Source organism: Hesperophylax consimilis, chromosome 12, assembly GCF_061612785.1.
Source record: "Hesperophylax consimilis isolate HC1 chromosome 12, BYU_Hcon_1.0, whole genome shotgun sequence".
Lineage (NCBI taxonomy): Eukaryota > Metazoa > Arthropoda > Insecta > Trichoptera > Limnephilidae > Hesperophylax > Hesperophylax consimilis.
Window position 1 is genome coordinate 5,589,878 of NC_142847.1, and position 22,369 is coordinate 5,612,246.

Here is a 22,369-nt window from a genome sequence, read left to right on the forward strand (position 1 = left end):
ATTATTTTATCCTGTTCACAGAGAAGAAATTAGTATGTTTAATAATGTAATAGCTTGTATTTTGTGGCCAAATAATACATTGGTGCTGAATGTTTTTATTAGTTAATTATTTTATCATATTCACAGAGAAGAAATTAGTATGTTTAATAATGTAATAGCTTGTATTTTGTGGCCAAATAATACATTGGTGCTGAATGTTTTTATTAGTTCATTATTTTATCCTGTTCATAGAGAAGAAATTAGTATTTTTAATAATGTAATAGCTTGTATTTTGTGGCCAAATAATACATCGGTGCTGAATGTTTTTATTAGTTCATTGTTTTATCCCGTTCACAGAGAAGAAATTAGTATGTTCAATAATGTAATAGCTTGTATTTTGTGGCCAAATAATACATTGGTGCTGAATGTTTTTATTAGTTCATTATTTTATCCTGTTCACAGAGAAGAAATTAGTATTTTTAATAATGTAATAGCTTGTATTTTGTGGCCAAATAATACATTGGTGCTGAATGTTTTTATTAGTTCATTGTTTTATCCCGTTCACAGAGAAGAAATTAGTATGTTCAATAATGTAATAGCTTGTATTTTGTGGCCAAATAATACATTGGTGCTGAAAGTTTTCATTAGTTCATTATTTTATCTTGTTCACAGAGAAGAAATTAATTTTTTTCAATACAAAGTTTACGTAAGATATATGATAAAAATATTTATTTGAACTAAATCAATGTTAAGTGTTTTATTTATAAGAACACACTTATGATATTGTTTTTATTAATCTGTAAATAAATATAGCTCAAAGGTAAAATAAATAAAAAAAAAACAATGTCAAGTGCCTACTTGCATGTTACCGTTGCAATTTTGAAATCGTCAATAATAGAATGTTAGTACTTGAGAGTGTATGATACTTGAAAAAAAAAATTTAATGTTTTCTGGGATCAAATCGCAATTAATTAGATATCAATGTTATTAGAAAAACAACTTTGTTTTTTTTAATCTCTTTTGCCTGTGATTTATGTAATATAAATAATAAAAGAGAAATGAAAACCAAAGCTCAATCAGTTCCTTTTTTCCTGCCCATCCTACATTCCAATATTAGGTTTATTAGGTTGCCGTATATACCACTTAAACTCCAACCTCCTTCCCATCCTCAGAGCATGTGTTCCAAGTTCCAAGTCCTAACAAATCAGTGCTTCCTGGTGTACCGGTCTTACTGGGCCAGGACTTCTCAATAGGACACTATTTACACGTTGGGCCAATCTTTGGACAATGCGCTGGGCCAATTTTGCATTGGACATTTGATCAAGATGGATGTGGAAACTATCGCAGCCACGGAAGTTTATTTGTTCAGCATGTTTTATTATTACCTTAATGTGCACCAAATTAAATTGTGCAAAAGAAGTTGGTGGATGCTAACTATAATGACTATGACGGATAAGGCAAATATGCGTAAGTTGGTGGTGGGTTGGAGCCAAGATCCTTTAACTTGTGCACGAAAAACTGTCACCAATCGGTTGGTCGGCCAACGTTCATTATACGTCAAGTGGTGAATTAAAAAACACAAGTAGATGCCGTATACACCGATTTCAGTAAGGCCTTCGACAAAGCTAGTCACCCTATCTTAATGAATAAACTGGATAAAATCGGCATACACGGAAATCTGCTTCTTTGGTTAGAATCATATTTATCACATAGAAGTCAATTAGTGACTGTTAACGGTTTTAACTCTTCTCCAATCTTTGTTACGTCGGGCATACCACAAGGATCACACCTTGGACCTTTGCTTTTCTTAATTTTTATTAATGAACTTACATTTAAACTCCGCTGTAACTTTTCTCTATATGCTGACGACCTCAAGTTATATAAAGCAATTAAATCTATGGAAGATTGTGAACTCTTACAACAAGACCTTAACACTTTATCTTATTGGTGTGTTGACAACGAAATGGAACTGAATATGCAAAGTTATAAATTTCACTAAGAACACTTGTTGATTTTTGATGGTTTGATATTTTCTATTATATACCTAATTTAAGCATATTTTTAAAATTATTATGTCTTGTAATTTTAAGCTGTGTATAAAAAAAATATGATATTGTTTTGATAGTGAATGTGCAAATGTGATTGCTGCGGACACATTAGTCTAGGGACATTTATATTTGAATGTAAATTTATTTTATATTATACAAGAATGTACTTTAAATGTCCTGTTTGTGTCTCAAATAAAAAAAAAATAAAATAAAAAATAAGTGGTGCTCTTGCAGATCACTGGCCAAATGTTACACGATAACATTCTTGTAGCAATAATCAAACCTTCAAACGTTTTCCTTCTAAAAGACAGTTTTTCTTCTGAAGATATTCATCAATCTGGTGCATCGCTCCGGTTACCTGTACCTTCTGCTATAACAACATTCAATGACTCGATGACCCAATGATGCGTATATTTTGTACAGACAAATTGCTGAATCTTCTTTGAAGTTTTTTTAATACTTATGTAATGTTTTTGAGTATTTTTCATTTTGTTGTTGTTTCTGCAGGGTTTTCTCACAAAAAATATGTTTTCTCATACTCCAGCTTCAAAAAAACACTTGGAATTTTATGGTGAAAGATTGACAATGGCTCTAACATCTTAATTAGCAGGCCGTTGGGATAATCTGGACACGGCCTTGAAGTTTTCACCTTATTTACCATCCAATTATTCTCAACAACTAATTCCATCTATGGGTAATCTAATAGACTAATGTGGTACCATCTACGAGTGAGCTCGTACACTAATATCAAGGATATTATATTGATGTGTAAGTTCGATTGGTTTCACAAATCCGAACAGCGTTTTGGTTTATTTCAGTTGAATTGCACCACAAAGAAAACTTAATCATGAATTGTCAAGTCTCTGACAGCCCTGAATTGTTGAAGCTACTTTGCCATACCCTCCGGCCATAGTGGCCAAGTGGAGATAAATTTGATTGTAACAATAAACTCACTACTATTTGCGCTATTATAATATTTTGCTAGATTATATCTGTTGGCAAGTCACCTTTTCTGTATATTTTATCCTGTTTAAATGAAGTGCTTTCTATTATTGTAGCATTCTATGCCTTAAGAAAATTTCAGCTGTATCACATTCAATGTCGTTTTGTATACATATTGTTGTGTTCTTAAATGTAATACTAATATTCGCCTATGTATCACTGTGTACTTATAATTTCATGTATCACATTATTGTAAAAGCCTTTTATGGCGTTTAATGAATAAATAAATGAACACTAAAATTTCTTTTTTCTTTCAGTATGTTCCTGGGCAACCTATTTGTGTACATCCAGTTCCAAGGGAAGACTGAGATAGACGCGGGCACCCGACACATGGTGTTTGGAGTGCTGATCGCCCTGGCCATTGTGGGGATAGTCTTCCTGCTGACCCTGCGCAATGTGGAGCCCCAGGTATCTCCCACTGAGATCGTCGGCGACACGGAGAAGGTGGAACTTCCTGAACCCAGCGGACCCATGGAAGCTCTGAAGGGAGCAGTTAAACTGTTCTGCACTAAAGAAATGCTTATATTGAGTATTACTTTCTTCTATACAGGTTAGTAATGCTCTATGGAGGGAAATATACTCTCAGTATCGCCCTGTTAAATAAACCACCTTTAGAAAGACAAAAATTAAAATGAGAACCTTTGTTTAAACACCACTATTTTTCAGATATTTGATGAGAAGGTATGTTATTTTGGTAACCGATGTTTTGATCGTAACTATCATTTGATCTTATTATTCGCTTATTATTTCCCTGCAATCATTTCCCTTCGATCTTTGCTTACGATCATTTGAGAGTTACAATCATTTTGCTTAAAATCATTTTTCTTACGATCATTGAGAGTTACAATCAATTTATAATAATAAGAATTTTTTATTCCATTTTACGATTACGATTTTACGATTTTGCTTACAATCATTTTGCTTACGATCATTTGAGAGTTACAATATTTGATTACGATCATTTGTGTGCGATCATTTGTGTGCGCTCATTTTGTTTACTATCATTTTACCTATTACCTGTTATTTTTATGTATGTAGATGATTGCAATTGTTAATAACGCAATAAAAAAGGGCATTATATTAGTCCCAGTGAGAGATCGTACATGACGTCATAGTTCTAGTATCTTTCATCTTTTTCTTTTTCAAATGAATTCATGAGCTGACAATAATGTTCGTTTTTTTTTTTTTAATTTTTCACTGCTAATTTTAGTTCCGAAATATGTAAGGTGAGCCATTTTTATTTTTTTTTATGTTTGCTTTCAAAATTCTAAATATAAAAAATTATAATAATAATATTTGAAAGCGTATTTTATAGCCTTTCAAAAACAGTTTTTTGTTTATGGATTCATTCAGAAATATTCCATTTATTTGGATTAGGATACTCCGATACGTTCTGTCAAAAAGTCTGTATTTTTATTATTACATATATGAAATTATTTATTCCAGGTGTTGAGCTGTCCTTCTTCAGCGGAGTGTACAGCCCCAGTATTGGATTCACCCAGGGGATGGGGGCCAACGCCAAACAACTGGTGGGACTCTCAGGAGTTTTCATCGGCTTGGGAGAGGTTTTAGGTAAATAAAACTTATTTGTTAACCACTCGAGCGATAAGTAAAAAAAAAATGCCTTGAGTGGTTGAGATTTCCTGGTGTTCGGTTTTGAATTTGGCCGCGCTCATTCCAAAAATTATGCTTCTGAATATTAATATGGAAACATATAAACTGCTTACTGTGGTTTAAAGCCAATGAATCCGACTTTATTTCACCGTTTATCACATAATCTTAAGTTTTCTGATTTATTTATTTTTAAATCGTAAAATTTATAAAAGCGTGAATTCTGTATGTTAGATAACGAAATTGCACTATTTGTATTGTACTTATTTAGGAAAATATTGAATATTTCTGTATGTTGTCTATGTTCTGCTGGAAATGTCTATGTATTTAATACTGATATTAAAAAATGCAATTTTCAAAAAATAAACAGGTGTTCAATTTTTTAGAAAACAATTTAAAATGGCGTCCATTCGCAGTTTACACAAAAGAAAACATTATCTATAATATCCCGTGAGAGGAATAGGATGTTAAAAATAACTTAATTTTGATTCATAAATCGCTACCCAAATTTGGGTATTGCTAGAAAAATTTGGGTAGCTATTTGCTCAAGTGGGTTAGCGATGCTAGTAATTTGGGTAGTATTGCTCAAGAGCGTTAGCCAAATTTGGGTTGCTATCGCTCAAGAGTGTTAGCGGTGCTAGCCAAATTTGATTATCTTGAGTGGATAATAACATTGTTATTGTATTTTATTAATTCTATTTCGAGTGTTGTTGTTTTTTATTATTATCTACTAATCCTAGATATAAAGCATTAAATCTATTTGTGTGAAGCAATATAAACTTTGCACAGATTTTATCTGGAATTTATAGATCAATGCAAGTAATTTGAGCTTGCAATGAACTGTGGAGTTTTAAAATTCAATTTCAACTGTCGAAAAATAAGACATGATATTTTGTTTCTTAAATATATTTTTTCTCAATACAGTGACATCTCGATCGATCGTTCCTCTAATAATTATTGTCCCGCGTGTGTTGTTTACTTCCTCTGAGAATTGTTTTACCGCGTTGATCATTTAAAGCACACAGTTTTTGTACTATTTTACTATATCAATCATTTACGGGACAAATACTTCCCACATTACATTTTGCATTTTTTTACCATACAGAAACTGCGGGATTCCCACTTAACGAAGTAGACAGAATTCAAGAATAAACTAACAGCGAATTCAAGAATAAACTAACAGTATGAGACAAAAATATTTCTATTTTCCAGGTGGCGCACTATTTGGAATTCTTGGCACCAAGACGGCGAGATGGGGTCGGGACCCGATTGTGATCATGGGCTACCTCATCCACGTAGTCAGCTTCTTCCTGATCTTCCTGAATCTGCCCAACAACGCCCCGTTCGGGGACACCGACGAGAAGTCCTACATTGACCCGTCCCCCTACATCGCCATGCTGTGCAGTTTCCTGCTAGGCTTTGGGGACGCCTGCTTCAACACGCAGATCTACGCAATGCTCGGCGGCAACTTCTCTGATAACAGCACTTCGGCTTTTGCTATTTTCAAGTTTACTCAGGTAATTAATAATCCGAGGAGTTCTGATAATGGTCAAGAATGGACTGAGCCCATTACAAATCCCTAAAGGGGGTGTGTTTGGCTAAACTGTGTCCCTAATTCTAAAAGAATACTAGGCTGATATCAGCATATTGAATAAAATTAAGAAAGGGACACTTTGATCATTTGGACATGTAGAGCAGATGCCAGGGGAAACGAGTGACTATTATAAAGTGAGTCCATTTTTACGATTAAATCGATAACTTAACAATGTCAGATCGATGGGCTTGACTGACAACAGAGTTAGCTTAACAGAAGATTATTTATGAATGGGAGTGAAAAAATATTGCTTTGAATTATTCATTTAAATATAAGACAGTAAAATATATAGTACGTCGTACTGTTTTTTATCTACTTAAGGTGATGCCATATGTAGTAATGCAAAATCATGTGTTTTTGGTTTGAAAATTTGGTCGCCTAGAAATGTTTCAGATGCTTTAATTAAATACTGCGAGCAGAATACATCTTGGCCTTTGAAATAATTGAGTATTTTTTAGATAAGTCTTTTTATAAGTCCAGAAAAAATAATGTATTAGAGTATTTCTCAAAATAAATGTACGTAACGAAAATGTAGTTACGAAATAGTGTTACGAAATAGTCATAAGACGTAACTAAATAGTAAACATAAGGCTTGTTTACACAATGGCAAATTTTATTTTACTTTTTTTATTATTTATTCAATTTAATTAGTTGTCGTCTTTTTTAAATGTAAGTAATTATCCTTTACTTTTTATTTATTGTACATACTACAAACATACATAAACTCACGACCCAAATATTTGTATTTTGTTAAACCAAATGGGTTTAAAAAAAAACAAGGGAGTATAAATAAATGTTTTTAATCAAATTATCAGCTCCCAAATTGAAGTACCTAACACAATATACAACAAATCTTAAGAAATTAAAGAACAGGCACTGTTTAAACTATTAAAAATTTAATAACATACAATTATTTAGTTTGAATCACTATCCATTAGCGTTTTATAAATTTCTTCCTCATCTTTATAATAATTGAAATCTTTCCGAGACAAATTTGGTCAGTTTTTCAGTCTTTGGTTTATCACTCTGCTTTGGCGCATGAATATAGTCATTTAGTGATAGAGATTTAGAGATAAGGCCCTTACAAACCACTTTCTTTTTTGTATGTATATTTTCCAGTTTTTCGTTTTTAAGATAGTCACTCCACATGGTTTATCTTTGATTTTGTTAGAATCTTCATTTTCACTATTCATATTTTCAATATCAGCGTTATTTTCTATGGCATTATTATTTACTATTATAACATCTTCGATTTATTATATAATCCAGTTTCAATGGGAATAGCATCATTATTAGTCTTAGTTTGTTTATGCAATAATATTTTCAGAATATTCACTTGCCTTTTCATCCGATTACAGCACTGTCTTAAATTCTTATTTCGACTTTTTAATCGAGTATTTTCTTCAGTCAGCTTTTGTAGTCTTTCCTTTAGGATTTTTTTATTATTTTTTCTACGTTCAAATGTATTATTGTCTTGTGTCGTAGGATTAGCCTTTTTCTTTCTTTCAGCTCTTTTATCATTGGCTTGTCTCCACTTTGCCCGTAGCTCTTCTTTTTCTTCTTCTGTAAGAATTTCTTTTTTTATTTTTGATATTTTCTATAACTTTTGTTAAATGTTTAATTCGGATTTCCTCATATTTATTTGTATTTTCCTTTTTCAGTCTTTCTCTGTAAGCGTTTTGCCTTTTGGCATTGGTTTTTGGGGGCATTCCTAAAAAAAATTATGCTGTAGTTATGGTTTTATCAGAGTAAATAAAAATAAACTTATATTTAAATAAGCTTTTATAAAAAACTTAAGGCACTTATAAATATTGTATAGATCGCCTGTAGAACGGATAGTGTGTATGAGTGCCTCAAGCTTATTTAAAATAAAACCAGTATTGGACGGCTCAGCTTGATCTTCAAGTACTTGTCATTATGTATAATGCCATATAATCGCGATGATAAAACATACAAGTCCGACGACACCTGTTCTGCCATTGACCATCAGGAATTTCCAGCATCCTATGTATTACAACCTACCTACTTTCCAGCGCCATCAACAGATCTGCTCTATGGTATAATAAATTTTATTTTTTTCCTATTATATCTAAATACATATGTATATTTGTGCATTGTGCATAATATATTACATTATTACTAAACTTACATAAGACTTTCATAAAAATGCTAGACACACTTACAATATACTTACTTTTCTTAATCACGTTGTAACTGTGTACACTCAGCTTTACATTGAACTTTTTCGTTACGTTACGAAATTCATAACAAACGTTACGAAATTGTAATAAGAATTTATGTTATAAAAAGTCAATGGTTTGATAAAATTTAAAAGTGTTAATATGTAAGCTTAGCAATGTTCGTACCGCACATGTTACAAAAAGATAAGTAGAAAAAGACTTACCGTTTTGTGAAAAAAGGCTAAAATATTTTCTGTTACGAAATAGTGGTCCCACTAAAGAAACACGTTATTACTGATTTTAACAATTAATGTTATGGCGGAGAAGTCAGACCAACAATTAATCAGAAAGAGGCTAGTGTTTCCCATGTTAAATTTTACAAATGGGTTAAAAAATTACGGTGGAAGTACTAATAAAACGTAACTAAAGAGTAGTTACTAAAAAGTAAATGGTGATGTCTCACTTTGTTTTTTGTGCATAAATTATTAATTTATTATGAAACCCCATAGAAAATTACCCTTTTACAGAAACTACATTTAATCAAGACCCTAAAACATACAAAAAATCACATATTATAACGTTATTATCGCATTTTATGAAGTATAAACAAATGAGGTGGGTAGGGTGGCAATTTTATTTTGTATGGAAGGTAAAAATCGATATTTTTTAAAAAATTAAAATATTTGTGAATTAATACGATTGTAATGTTTATTTTTCGATATTTTAAAGCCTAATATTTATTCTACAAAATGGTGCATATTTTTTTTGTATGATTAATTAAAAACATGTGAAATTTTTGAACTGTTTGTAGGCACACTTTATTTTTCCAAAATGTACACTTTTTTTGAGAAATACTCATAAGGCCTATGAAAACTGCTTTAAAGTTCAAAATCTCCTACTTATGAACCCATTTTCGGTTATGATATTATTGTATAATGTGGTAAATTAAGTTATTTATAAAATGATTTGCATAAATCAAAACAGGCGGATGGTGTTAAGCGGGAATTTAAACCTTATCGCCATCTAAGTAAGGGTTGTTATTGATAGCGGCTCAATTTAAAATATTACACGACGTAGTGCATCGCCTTAAGCGTTTTAGGACGATCGTCGATGACATCAGGTACAAGCTCTCTGTAGTACTACTTTATTACTTGATCAACGTTTTCAATGAGTCAAAAGAGGATAGGGACCGACATTGATTTTAGGTTATGATTGACTGATATTATTTAATATATAATTATTTGTGTGATAGATTGAGCTACAAGATATAGATGGCTCTAGTGTAGGTATAGCTAGAGGTTACAAACTTATCCGACAGATGTCAGTAGTCTATAGGTTTGCCCCTCCATGTCCAGAACTGAGGTGGGCTAGCAGTTGGGTTTCTAGAAACAGAGAGATTTTGAGAACATAATAGAGAGGATATTAGCCTCCAGTTAAATCATATCCTAAATAACGACACAGTGTTTTGTTGTGAAGAAGGTGTTATTATTATTTATTAGTAAATTTGTAGTAAATTCAGTAGGTATTAGTTACATTAATTTTATTCATAATATTTTATTTGTTTCCAGTCAGTAGCAGCTGCCAGTTGTTTCTTCTACTCCTCCCACGCACCCCTCAGCGTGCAGCTTGGTATCCTCGTAACCCTCGGTACAATCGGCACCGTGGCCTTCTGCTACGTGGAGTGGCTCGCCAAGAAGAAGATGATCAGGGAGGCTTCCAAGACCGCCTGCATCGAGGCCGTCGCTACTGCTGACGGATTCTAAACTAAAATTTTGTCTGTGGTGGGGTGGTTCCAAATATGAAATTGATTGCTGTGGCTCAGTCTGTCAGTGCAGATAGAGAAACAATAGCGCATATTGCTTTTACGTCCAACAGATATCGCTGTTTTAAAAAAAAAAGCATGTTTTTACCTACCACGGGATCAGCCGTCTATCTAAATAATTACAGGTAGATAAAAACACACGAGTATTTGAATGCAACGTTGTGTCAAAATTTCTAAACAATCGGAGAAGAACTTTCCGAGATTTAAGATTTTAAACAAACGAACATTTAAATTTTTATTTAAGATTTTACATTGATTTGGTTGTACAATACGTTTGATCAAAAATTTTGCAGTTTTTATATTTTCATTAACAAATTGAGTGATGTTTGTATTGGAACTTATCCCACTGAGAAAAATAACAAGCATGAATGTGATTGAGACGTACGTAAGTATTGATATAGAGTTCGTAATAAAAACTTTCTTAGGGTATAATATAGCATAATAAGTGCAATTATTGATTCAAATTAATAGCCCACAACTGAAAATCGAGTTTAAGAAATCTATATCAATGTACGTTACTCATGTTAAAATAAGATTTTTATCGCAATGATGTCATACGTATTAAGTATTTAAAATAGTTTTAAGGACCAATCGATTGTTAGCTATGTCCCATTCCATAGAAACCATAATAATATAGATGGTGAACTGAGTTACTAAAATCTGAAAGAAAAAAAAATAGCGCCAATATCTATGGAATGGAATGTAGCCCTTGCCATCCATGGATAAAAAGCCCTGGACAGAACATTAGTGAGATTTTGTATGAATGGCATTGAAGCCAATCTAGGGTGACGGCCGGCATAGTCCAGTGGTAACGCATTGGACTGCCATTCCGAAGGTCGCGGGTTCGAACCCGGCGTGCGCAAATAAATTTTATTTGATTAATTTGTGTTATTTCACAATTAATTAATTAAAATAATATATAGTATATTTGCGGCACGTTCCAGAGTGGAAGATACTACCAGTATCGCCCTGGTGTAAGACCACCATTCAGAATTGAAACGTTGCTCCAAATGGCTTTAGCCGTGTTTAGTGACTAGATCTGAATAGCCAGGTACTTCCCCACCTTCCTCTTTCCCTTCCCCACTTACCTTCAGCCTCACAACATCCCCCAATTGGGGATGCCATAGTCTCACTGGCTCCAGACGGGAGCAGTTGGGACTCTTGTGAGGTATTCACTATAAAAAAATAAAAAAAAAGGGGGAGGGTAAATTGCCTGGCAGCCATCTTGTACTAACTAACTTTTGAACTGATTTGTACAGAAATTGTTGCATAATTAACTGTCATTATTTTATTTTCATGTTAACACGATTATAACTGCTTAGGATTGTTTTGGGGTATTTAATGAGGCAAGAAATGGGATATGTCATTAAAAAAATTTAAGTAGGGGTTTTCATTTTTCATACATCTTCCCCCTCGCCCTGCGGCTTCAAATTGTTCTCGAATTCCTCCGTCCAGGGCTTTTTAGGTTCATGATACCATCTGATTGGAGCATTAAGTTTAAATTATTTTACTGTAGTAGGTATTTATTGTTCAAATATGTAATATCCATTACAATGATTTCAAATTATTGTTATCACATAATACATATCCCTAGATGATTTTACATCTCGAGATTAATATATTATGTTTTATTTTATATACAAGATATTTCAATCAATGTGTAAATAAATAAAAATGGTAAACAGATATATTTTTTTCGATATTTTGCCTCGGTTATTATTATTTAACACAATATAAAAGACATAAAAAGTATACGTTTTTATTTAGGTATAGTCTTAATAAATGTTAATGCTAACATGAAGTGTACATAATTTGTGATATTTACACAGCATTTTTTTCATTAACTAGACAATATTTTATACAAAAAATCCATACAGTAAACAAAAAAATTATGAATTAAACCGAAGCAATTTTTTTCTAGTCATAAAAACGAATGTTACTGACAATTTTTTTGTGAATATTATTCCTCCCATTCCAATATTTTTTTGTATAAACCACAACTGCCTAAATAAATTATACAATCTTTTTAAATTACGTTCTTCCATTTGGCTCCTATTAGTTTCACATCTACCACTGTAGGTCTTGCAATTATACAAAATTTGATCATTGTAAGCATGTGTAGAATAAGGAACTCCAATTTATTTATTTTTTAACGATTTATTAATTCTACTTGTAATCATAACACAGGCTTGTCCTAGTGAGGTTAAGAATTGTAACCTAAACAACAATACAATGTAAATAAACAATTGTATATAATATATTATAATAAAACATTTAAAAAACTTTATTCCACTTAATTTTTAAAAATTTTAAAATTAAGTGGAATAAAGTTTTTTAAATGTTTTATTATAATATATTATAATGGAATTCCACCACGAATTATCGGTCTCAAAAATAGAAATATTAAATTGTATATAAAATAAAACTTATGTATTCAGAATCGGCGTTCGTTGATCTATATAATATTTTGAGTTCCTTATTGTTAACTTTACATATAACTGTTTTGTTAATAAACTAGGTTAAGTTAGGATAGTCTCGGCTACCATTCGAAAACAGCTGTTGTATTTGAATGTGATCTGGGCTTAGTAGATGTGAAACTAATATGTATTTATTGTGTATTTTTATATTTAATATTTTACCAGCAGGTTACCAGACACAATGTGCATATATTTTATTTTTCACAAATTGTAACGAATTTATTTACATAAATTAACTGTGTACCTATTTTACACAGGTAACTTTCTTTCTATATACATATTATACATTACAGATTTTTTGTACAGTTGAAATGTTTTAATTTCAGGTACGTCACTTCCCTTTAGATCACTTTTTTATTACCATACTCTAATCAAATAGTTTTCAATTTCTTTCAAGCTTTACCTAAAATTGTTTTCACTCCTTTCAACAAATAGAATTTTTGTTTTTTAATACCTTTGAAGAATAATAATGACTTTTTTATTAACACACTATGAGCGGGAATGGTATTTTTACCCGCGCGGCCGACTGGTGCTTATCGGCGGGACGGGTAAAAATACCCTTTACGCCGGCTCCACTTCAAAGGCGAGGAAGGAAAATTATTATAATTGTTTCCCGTGACTATTTAATCTAAACGCTTGAAGACATTACAAACTACACACACATATAACAAAAAAAGATAAGCCGTTGTTTCTTTTATGTACACACATACTCTTGCAATAATTAGGCAATTTTATGGTGTTAAATTTCAAAGATTGTTTGTTAGTTGTACTGGGAATATGAGTACCTATTATATTTTTATGACGTGTTATAAATTCATTGGACCTTTACTTTTATGAGATAATCCCGGGGATGTTATTACAATAATCATTTCCTGAATGAGAGATAACACAAAAATTGTTTAGCAATTGGATGTATTCCCGGCACTCGTTACTTGTGAAGATAGAGTGGCGCTAATATACACATGCTTTAGTTATGATATACAGAGTTACAAAACAGACGTGTTTTTTAGTGGAATTTATTTCATTGATATTTTCTTTTACCCTTCAAAAATGTCTTCAGATACTAACGAAAGGGATGAGGATATATTTTTGCGCTAATCGCGAAAAACACCCGCTATAGGCTAGAGTCTATTATTTGAAGCTCCCGACTACAATGTGTTAATACAGATACTGTGTACCCCTTTTTTCCGACATTTTTTTCAACTCTTTAAACAACTGATTTTGACCAGTCGGTGGCTGTGTTGACATTGCGTTTGGGTCCCACCCAGGTTTAGTATGTTCAATTACTCGTCCTCCATCTCAACACAAGCAACATTTTCCGCTTTCTGTGGTGGTAGTAGATTTTCAAATCTGTCAGGTGATTCGTAACCCGGGAATGTTTGTCTTAATATGCAAATAATGTCATAATAAGCAAAACATTTAACACCCTACGAGATGTAGGTAGACATTTTCAAATGTACCTTGAAAATATATATAATCAAACTGGCTGAATCTATCTCTTGATGTAAAAAATTATGGATATTTATTTTTACTGTTTTCAACGTTCTTATTGTTTTTGTTTACACTGTTGTTACTTTAAGTTACTAATTCTGTATACTTTTTTTTTCTACATTTTTTTAAACTCTTGAGGTAGGTACCGCTAATACGCTATAATATTAATAATACTTAAAACTCCTGTGAAATAGTACTGGCAATATCAACAATTCTGGCCGCTAGTGTAGCATGTTGCCATCAGAACGTATGGGAAATGTCATAAGTTGGAGGTATTATTAATATTATAGGGTATTTGGTACCGCTAATCTATTTTTTATTGTGAATTCACGTGACAAAAATTCGAATTTAGACTAGTATTTTTACTGTTACCGGGGTGACAAACGGACACAGAAACGGCAGGTAATAATTTTAATATTACTAAAATTGAAAAAAAAACTATCAAATAATGAAGAAATATATTTTTAACTCAAATTATAGAATATGAAAGTAAACAGGAGGTTTTCCATAGAAGTTGTGGATGCATGAAAAGGTGATCCATAGAGATATTTTTTTATCAAAGTGAAATGTTAAGAACTAGATTTTATGTAAATTGATAGAATTTAAGTACAGCCACCTTAAAATGATTTTATTATAATAATTGCTAAATTTCCACCATTAAAAAAATACTAAATGATCACCATTATTTTGCTATTCAAAGAAATAAGATTTATGTAATTAATTAATTTGTTTTTGGCTAACAAATGTTGATTTATGATATCTAATTAAAAATTAGGTAATATTATGAATGAAGTGCCTTAATTTTTATTTCTGAAACTATTGTAATATTTTTGTACATGAAATAAATAAATATACAGATTTTATCCAAAACCGTCACATTATATATGTAGGTACTTACTATGTACATAATATGTTATATTTGTAGCTATGTATTTGGTCTTTATTTTCTGTAATGATTTCATTTTGTTAATTTCCAATGCATTATAGCTGCTGCTTTACTGCGTAATATTTAGTTATCTGTGTAAAATAAAATAATATACTTATATTTTTATAGTGAAATTATTTAATTTTATGACTTGCGTAGCTATTTTTCTTCTAGGTATTGTTATTCATAATAGCAAGAATGTAATTTAAAAGACTAAAAAATAATTTAATAAAAGACATTCCAATATTAATATTTTTTTATTGACTATGAAAAGTAATGTGTACATAATCAACTTAATGCTATTGCATTACAGATTAATATTAAGTATTTTACAAATGCAGGGACATAAATATTAGTATTATTACAGTGTTGGTCTATATGGTGAAGAGGGCCTTATACTGCTCCGGTTAAAATCTTTATTCATAATAATATTCACGCAAGATTTTTTTAGACTGGCACCACTTTGTTACAATCCTCAAAAACATGGTCATTTTTGCTTTTCGCATTTAGTTGCTAACTTCACTTTTCTTCGGATGACATTGACCCAGTCTGTTTTGAATTGCTTCCAAATTCAGCCAATTTGATTATGCGTTCCGTATTTGGTTTGGTAAATCGATTTTTCGATTTAAAACATTTCTCTGATAGTGCTGCAAATGGGTATTACTGCTTTTTACATTTTCATTGCACGACCGGTGATATTTTTCAAATCAACCAGATTGTTAACGAAGTCCGCGATCTCCGTCTTAATACAATTGTAATACGTGTCTATATCCGGGGATCAGGCAGTTTAACAATCTCAACTTCTAATACTGTCTTATTACGGCCGGTATACGCAGTACGCACGCGCGTGATTGAGTATTATTATAGTATTATAAGTATTTTCTACTAACCCGTTCTTATCCCCTCGTATTATCTATTACGAGTAAGATGGATTAAGTATTTTACAAATGCAGAGACATAAATATGTATTTTTATAAAGCTGGGCCAATGGTGTACTCAGTATCATTGTGTATTTTAACAAAATATTTGTTCAATAAAAATTCTTCCTATGACAGAAATAAGTCGAGCACTTTATACATTTAGTTTACTTCATAGTTTGTGTAGGTATTGAATAATCTAATGGCACATTGCCACCTCATCTAATCTATGATATATTTCATAGAATCTATGAATAGATCAGTGAGAACAGGCTTTCTATGCCATAGAATGCCCTATAGAAATAATAGAAACCCAACGGTAAATCAACTTCATCATTCGTTCTATTCTATGTAGATTGAAAACAGAACAGAATCTTGTGAACGGCAGGTTGCTACGTAAACACCGCACATTACAGTATTGTCTACGGTTATATTAAATAAAGGAATAGAAATAGAGCAAGTGTGAATGCGCAACAATTCCTTTCCATTTTCAAACGGTTCGTTCTATGAAATAGATCACAGAATAGATCAGGTAGGATCCTACTTCGAATTTCATACATTTGAATAGTCTCCGTTAAACGCCAGGCTAAATGTTATCAACTGTTAGCATAACGGCCACATTCTCAATCTTATCATCTGATCACAAGTTGTTTAAAAGCGAAAACAGGACTGGAATCGGTGTTTAAAGGGAACTTTCAAGTGTAAAAAAAAACAAAATGGCGTTGATTGAAGCTTTCATGATAACGTTACATTTGAATATCGATGAAACTGACCCTAAAGCCTAGTACAAATATTAGCGATACAAAATGCGATGCACCAAAGGTTACCACAGAGTTCATGCCCGTTTGTACACGGTAATTTGATGCATTGCGTGTTGTGTTGCTAATATCTGAGGGTGAAATTGGTTTGTGCTGACATTGGTATACAATAAATAGATTACTCATTATGATATTGTGCGTTCAATGATAAAAGAAGAGTTTAGCTTGACGTAAATTAGAATAATGCTATACCAAGGTACTATAACGGTAGTTTCTTCTTCATTTAGGCCTATCTGAGAATTGATGTCAACGGTAGATAACAGAAAATAAATAATATGAAATGTCACACAATTATGGTCCAAAATCATGTGATAATATATTAATTTCAAAGCATTATTTATGTTTTTTGGGCTCATTAGTTTCCTGAATATTGATATCTCCCATTTTGAAATCCATTGGCTTGTCGTATCCCATTATTTTGGCATAGTACTCTGCATCTGTGAAGTGCCTCATGTCGAAGAACAGCGGAGTCCCTCGGATGTGGCAACTGGTGAACATGCCGAGGGCATCGGGGATATCCACATCTTCGGGCTTGAAGTGAAACTGGAAATAAATAACATTCACATTGATAGGATATTCAGAAATAAGAGTTAGGACGGGTTATTTCGCAGAATATTAATATATAGGTAACGGAGCGAGAGGTGACTCTAATAAACAAGCCAAGCACCGGTATATGCTTCCACCGGCGAGGAACAGCCCCTTGTCTTGTTTACGCTTACTTATAGTCACTAGCAGAAAGAGGAACAGTAAGTGAATATTATGGTTTTAAAATAATATAGTTAGGAAGCTTACAACGTGTCCTATACATATTTGTTCCAGTTCGAATGGGTGCATGATATCGCAAGTGAAATAATCTCAGATTTCATTATTTTAAGTTTGCATCGTTATTAATAGATTTATTTTTGTCAGTTTTCTGCTAAAATTTGTTTATAGAAAATTTAACATTTTATTAGTTATTTCGTTAAAATTAAAATCGATGGTTACTTAACGGCCATTGTTGTTGATTTAAAAGTTTTAAGGTTAAATTTATTCTCTTATTTAAACCAAAATATGAACCCATCACTCTAAAATAGGTTCTTAGGTTGTCAGTTTGGGTTTAATTTAAAAAAAAAACATTTAAACTTGTTATGTCAAAACATGGCATGAAGAAAAGACGTAAAATTATCCGTTTTTTTACGAAATAGCAACTAAAATGCATTATTTTCCATTTCAGGAAACTGAAATAATAACTTCTCATTGTTCTCTAAATGATACACATTGGGTTTTTTTGATTAAAAGTTTATATAAACCGTGTCCCTATTTTCTGTATATTTAACAGGATCGTTTTATAAGGTAAATTTTGAACTTTGGTGGAATAAAAATGGAATTATAATGCAACTTTTACCATCTATCCCGAAGTAAATCGTCGTTTCTTGCAGTAATTAAGTTAAAACGAAGTGTAATTTCCATAATGTGTGCTTATTAAAAATGCAGCGGTTAGGGAAATGTATCATTATTGTTTTTGAATAATTATATTTACGCGTTTTGTGTACAGCAAGAAGGAAATTGTTGATGCAGTGTACGTCTCTGTTTCGTGATCGTACTCCATATCGATGACATATTTCTTAGTGATTAAATGCAGCAGGAGCGGAGTGACAAAAGTGAAGAATCCAACAATACTGCAGACCGCCACCGTCATACCAATTCCGCCAAGTTCTTGTGATCTTTCATACATCATGGGCTGGAGAAATAAGCCTGCAATGCTGGAGGTTAGAGAAAACACTTTCACGGCTCGAATTTGGTTGCTCAATACTCCGTGGTATATGTGCTCAGTATTTCCAACGTTTAAACCAATCTTTACTTTAGGTTTCTCGTCGGAATTTGTTGAAAATTTGGCACAGGTATTCAAATTTTCAAATCGTTTAGGGATTAATATCCGAGTGGGTAATTTGAATGTGGTGGATTGATGTCTGAAAACAGCTTTAGAGCAAATATTTAAACTTAAACGTAACATGGTTAGTTATTTATTTGAACTTATTTAGTTTTAAAAAATATACGCATAACCGTATAACCTAACTTCTGTAATTGTAACCAAAAACAAATTTTCCTAACTTTGACAGTTCGAACAGTTTATCGGCGAAAATGATAATTGACTGTTTTACCGACGTTTTGTTGTTACAGCTTACAAATTTAATCCGCAAGATGGCAGTACATACTCCGATGAGCGATACACCACTGTAACCCAAAACAATACAGGATTATTTATGATACAATTATTATAATATTATGCAATGACATTATGTACAAATATATCATATTACAACATATTATTTTCTGAAGAAATCGTCATTAGGGCGAATATCTGGCTGTTTATATCTGTTCACCAACACGGCTGAAGCCAATTCAAGCAACGTTTCAATTCTGAATGGTGGTCTTACACCAGGGCGATATTAGAGTATCTTCCACTCTGGAACGTGCCTCAAGTATACTACATATTATTTTTAATGAAAACATTGTAAAATAACACAAATAAAATTTGAACACGCAACCTTCAGATTGCTAGTCGAGTCCACCACGGAGGACGTCAAAATGGTTATCATACTAGGATAAAAGGGGAGTATCCAAAGCTTCCACCATCTTGAACTGGAAACGTAACGTACAAATAAATTTACAGACAGACAAAACTTACATGGCATCAATCGATCAATACGTAAAGTGAAATCCCATCTCATTATTTTGTCGCAGTAAAACAATCAAGTTCTTCGACTATTTTTGATACAGGTATCACATATCTGCCTACTTTCCTACTACCATTATAAATTAACCTAACTCTAAGGTCTAATTTCTACAAAACAACGCTATAAATAAAGTGGATCTAAGTGATTACACTTTATTAAGGTGCTGGTAAACGAGCAAGATAAAGTGCTTATTAGGTATTGCCTATATTGTCGAACATTTGTCCTGCCCGTCAATAGTCTTGCCGGGCAAGGTGTTGGACGTCAATATAATATCTGTGTAATATTGTATAATATCTGTATAATATTGCTGTAACGTTTAAGACTAATTCACAACTAGAAAAATGATATCCTACAATAACTCCATTGTATAAACTTGGAAGCAAAATCGCGTTCGTAATTATGACAGTTTTGGTAGCGGCGCACAGTGGGCTGGAAATCGCCTTTCATAGACATAGAGACTTGAATTTTCAAGGGTATTTTTTTTGCTAGAAATGGATTCTGCTGATCATTACTATGCTATAAAATGTCGTGCGAAGCAATTGCGTGTACAAATGAAGGAGTTATAATTTTTTAAAGAAAAATTTGTATGGTGCTGACATTAAAAATGAGGCTATCTCTGGAATCATAAGGTTGGCCGTTCTATCTTTACACACAGATAATACTACTATTTATTTTTATTTTTTTGACATACTTTCATATTGTGGCGCAAGGTGCGATTATTTTTGAAGTGAAACTTCTTTAGGCGCGTAATGGTTTTTTGGGGACGGAGTAAAACCGAGTCAGGATCGACACGAAAATGCGGGTACCCCCACCACCGCTCACCGTTCACTGTCCCTCTCTCACCATATGCGCTTGTTGAGGTGGGGGAGCCGCTCACGAACGTTCTCTCTCTTCTCTTCTTTCCTCTCTCTCAGACACCAGCGAACTGCGCCACGCCAAGCATCAGCTGCTTGGTTAGTATACTGCGTCGTGAGTGTAATACGAGTGAAATACGTAATTGATTGTGGTTCATACGGTTTGGTACAGAATTTCAGTGTTAAAAATGAGTAGTGACGAGATAGAGGTGATGAACACATCAGTGGCACAAGAGGAAATATCCCCTGAGAATCACCAAAGAAGAGGAGAGTCTGATTCACACAGTGATGACAGTGACGACAACACCTGCTCCAGTTCCATCAAAAAAACGGAAAATCGTTCCAAATTCTACGTGTACTGCGAATTTATTGAGTCCCAATGATGGTCCAGAATACGTCCTACATGCAGCACAAATACATAACCAACATTCCATGCCAAAACCCGACAATATTCACCAGAATTCAATAAGGCAGCAGCAAAATAAAAATTTGCAAAAAAAAACTAATGCCTCCGAAATTGTAAGTTGATATGCCATGATTACATTGTTCGAATAAATTTATTTATTAATTAACATTGAATTAAATTTGGAAATTTACATTCAATATGTATTAATTTTTCCAGGATTTTGATGAGATACAAGAGGCTCCTGTCCAAGAAGCCATAACTACACAACCGAATGATGATGATGCGAATAATGCCAATATTGTACGTATCAATTTCTGAAAAATTGCATTATAGATGAAAAAATTGATTTCGAATGAGTTTTCCAGTAAATTATATTTTCTGTTAACAGAATGTACACGATGACCATGAACTCCCGAATAGAGAATCACTGAGTGATGTTGATTCCGACATGGATATTGGAGAGCATTTCGATGGGCCACCGATAGAATTTGATAATGACTTTGTGCCTCCCTATAGTGGCTATGTGAATCACAAATTTGCACATAAACAATTTCAAAAAATGTTTGTGGAAAATCCTTTCGGCTATGCTTGTAGCGTTTGCGATCGGCTTTGGTTCGAAAAGGATTTAAAAAAGGCGACATCCGCTGATGAAACGATGCTTAAAAAAATACTAGAAGTTTCACTTCTGTCTTGCGTAGGCTTGACACACCAATTTTTTTTGCTTTTAGGCTTGCAGTGTAAATAAAATATTGTAAACTAGACAAAGCATACTCATATTTAAAGCATTTAAGCATTAAAATGAATCTTCAACATAAAAAAGTTTTTTTTTCTACTTTGAGGATTTAAAAAAAAAAATCACAAGTTTCGCCACAATACAAAGTATGTAAAAAAAAAACAAATAAATAGTAGTATATTTGTGTGTAAGGATATAATGGTCAACCTTATGATTCCAGAGATAGCCTAATTTTTAATGTCAGTTCCATACAATTTTTTTTTAAAAATGATGACTCCTTCATTTGTACACGCAATTCCTTTATACAAAATTTTATAGCATATTAATGATCAGCAGAATCCATTTCTAGCCAAAAAAAATACACTTGAAAATTCAAGTCTCTATGTCTATGAAAGGCGATTTTCAGCCCACTGTGCACAGTGTTTTGGCTTGCAGTGTAAATAAAATATTGTAAACTAGACAAAGCATACTCATATGTAAAGCATTTAAGCATTAAAATGATTCATCAACAAAAAAAAGATTTTTTTTCAACTATAGGATTATTAAAAAAAAATCGCACCTTGCGCCACAATATGAAGTATGTCAAAAAATACAAATAAATAGTAGTATTATCTGTGTGTAAAGATAGAACGGCCAACCTTACGATTCCAGAGATAGCCTCATTTTTAATGTCAGCGCCATACAAATTTTTCTTAAAAAAATTATAAATCCTTCATTTGTACACGCAATTGCTTCGTACGACATTTTATAGCAGAGTAATGATCAGCAGAATCCATTTCTAGCCAAAAAAATACC

The 22,369-nt window shown here is 32.4% G+C and overlaps 2 protein-coding genes across 2 annotated transcripts in view; one reads left to right on the forward strand and one right to left on the reverse strand.

Moving 5' to 3' along the window:
* Positions 1-15,189, forward strand: part of LOC149419047 (UNC93-like protein MFSD11) — a 61,326-nt gene extending 46,137 nt beyond the window's left edge. The window contains exons 4-7 of the mRNA XM_089638089.1: positions 3,287-3,579; positions 4,476-4,601; positions 5,853-6,157; positions 9,983-15,189. Coding sequence (XP_089494215.1) covers positions 3,287-3,579; positions 4,476-4,601; positions 5,853-6,157; positions 9,983-10,177 — 919 coding nt within the window. The 3' untranslated portion in view covers positions 10,178-15,189. The remainder of the gene's footprint in view (positions 1-3,286; positions 3,580-4,475; positions 4,602-5,852; positions 6,158-9,982) is intronic.
* Positions 15,190-15,377: 188 nt separating this feature from the next.
* LOC149419048 (transmembrane protein 70 homolog, mitochondrial) lies at positions 15,378-18,980 on the reverse strand. The gene is made up of 2 exons (XM_089637664.1): positions 18,384-18,980; positions 15,378-17,407 (listed from the first exon to the last, which is right to left on the reverse strand). Exons 1-2 carry the CDS (start codon positions 18,855-18,857, stop codon positions 17,198-17,200), a joined length of 684 nt encoding a protein of 227 aa, XP_089493790.1. The 5' UTR covers positions 18,858-18,980; the 3' UTR covers positions 15,378-17,197.
* Positions 18,981-22,369: the final 3,389 nt, after the last annotated feature.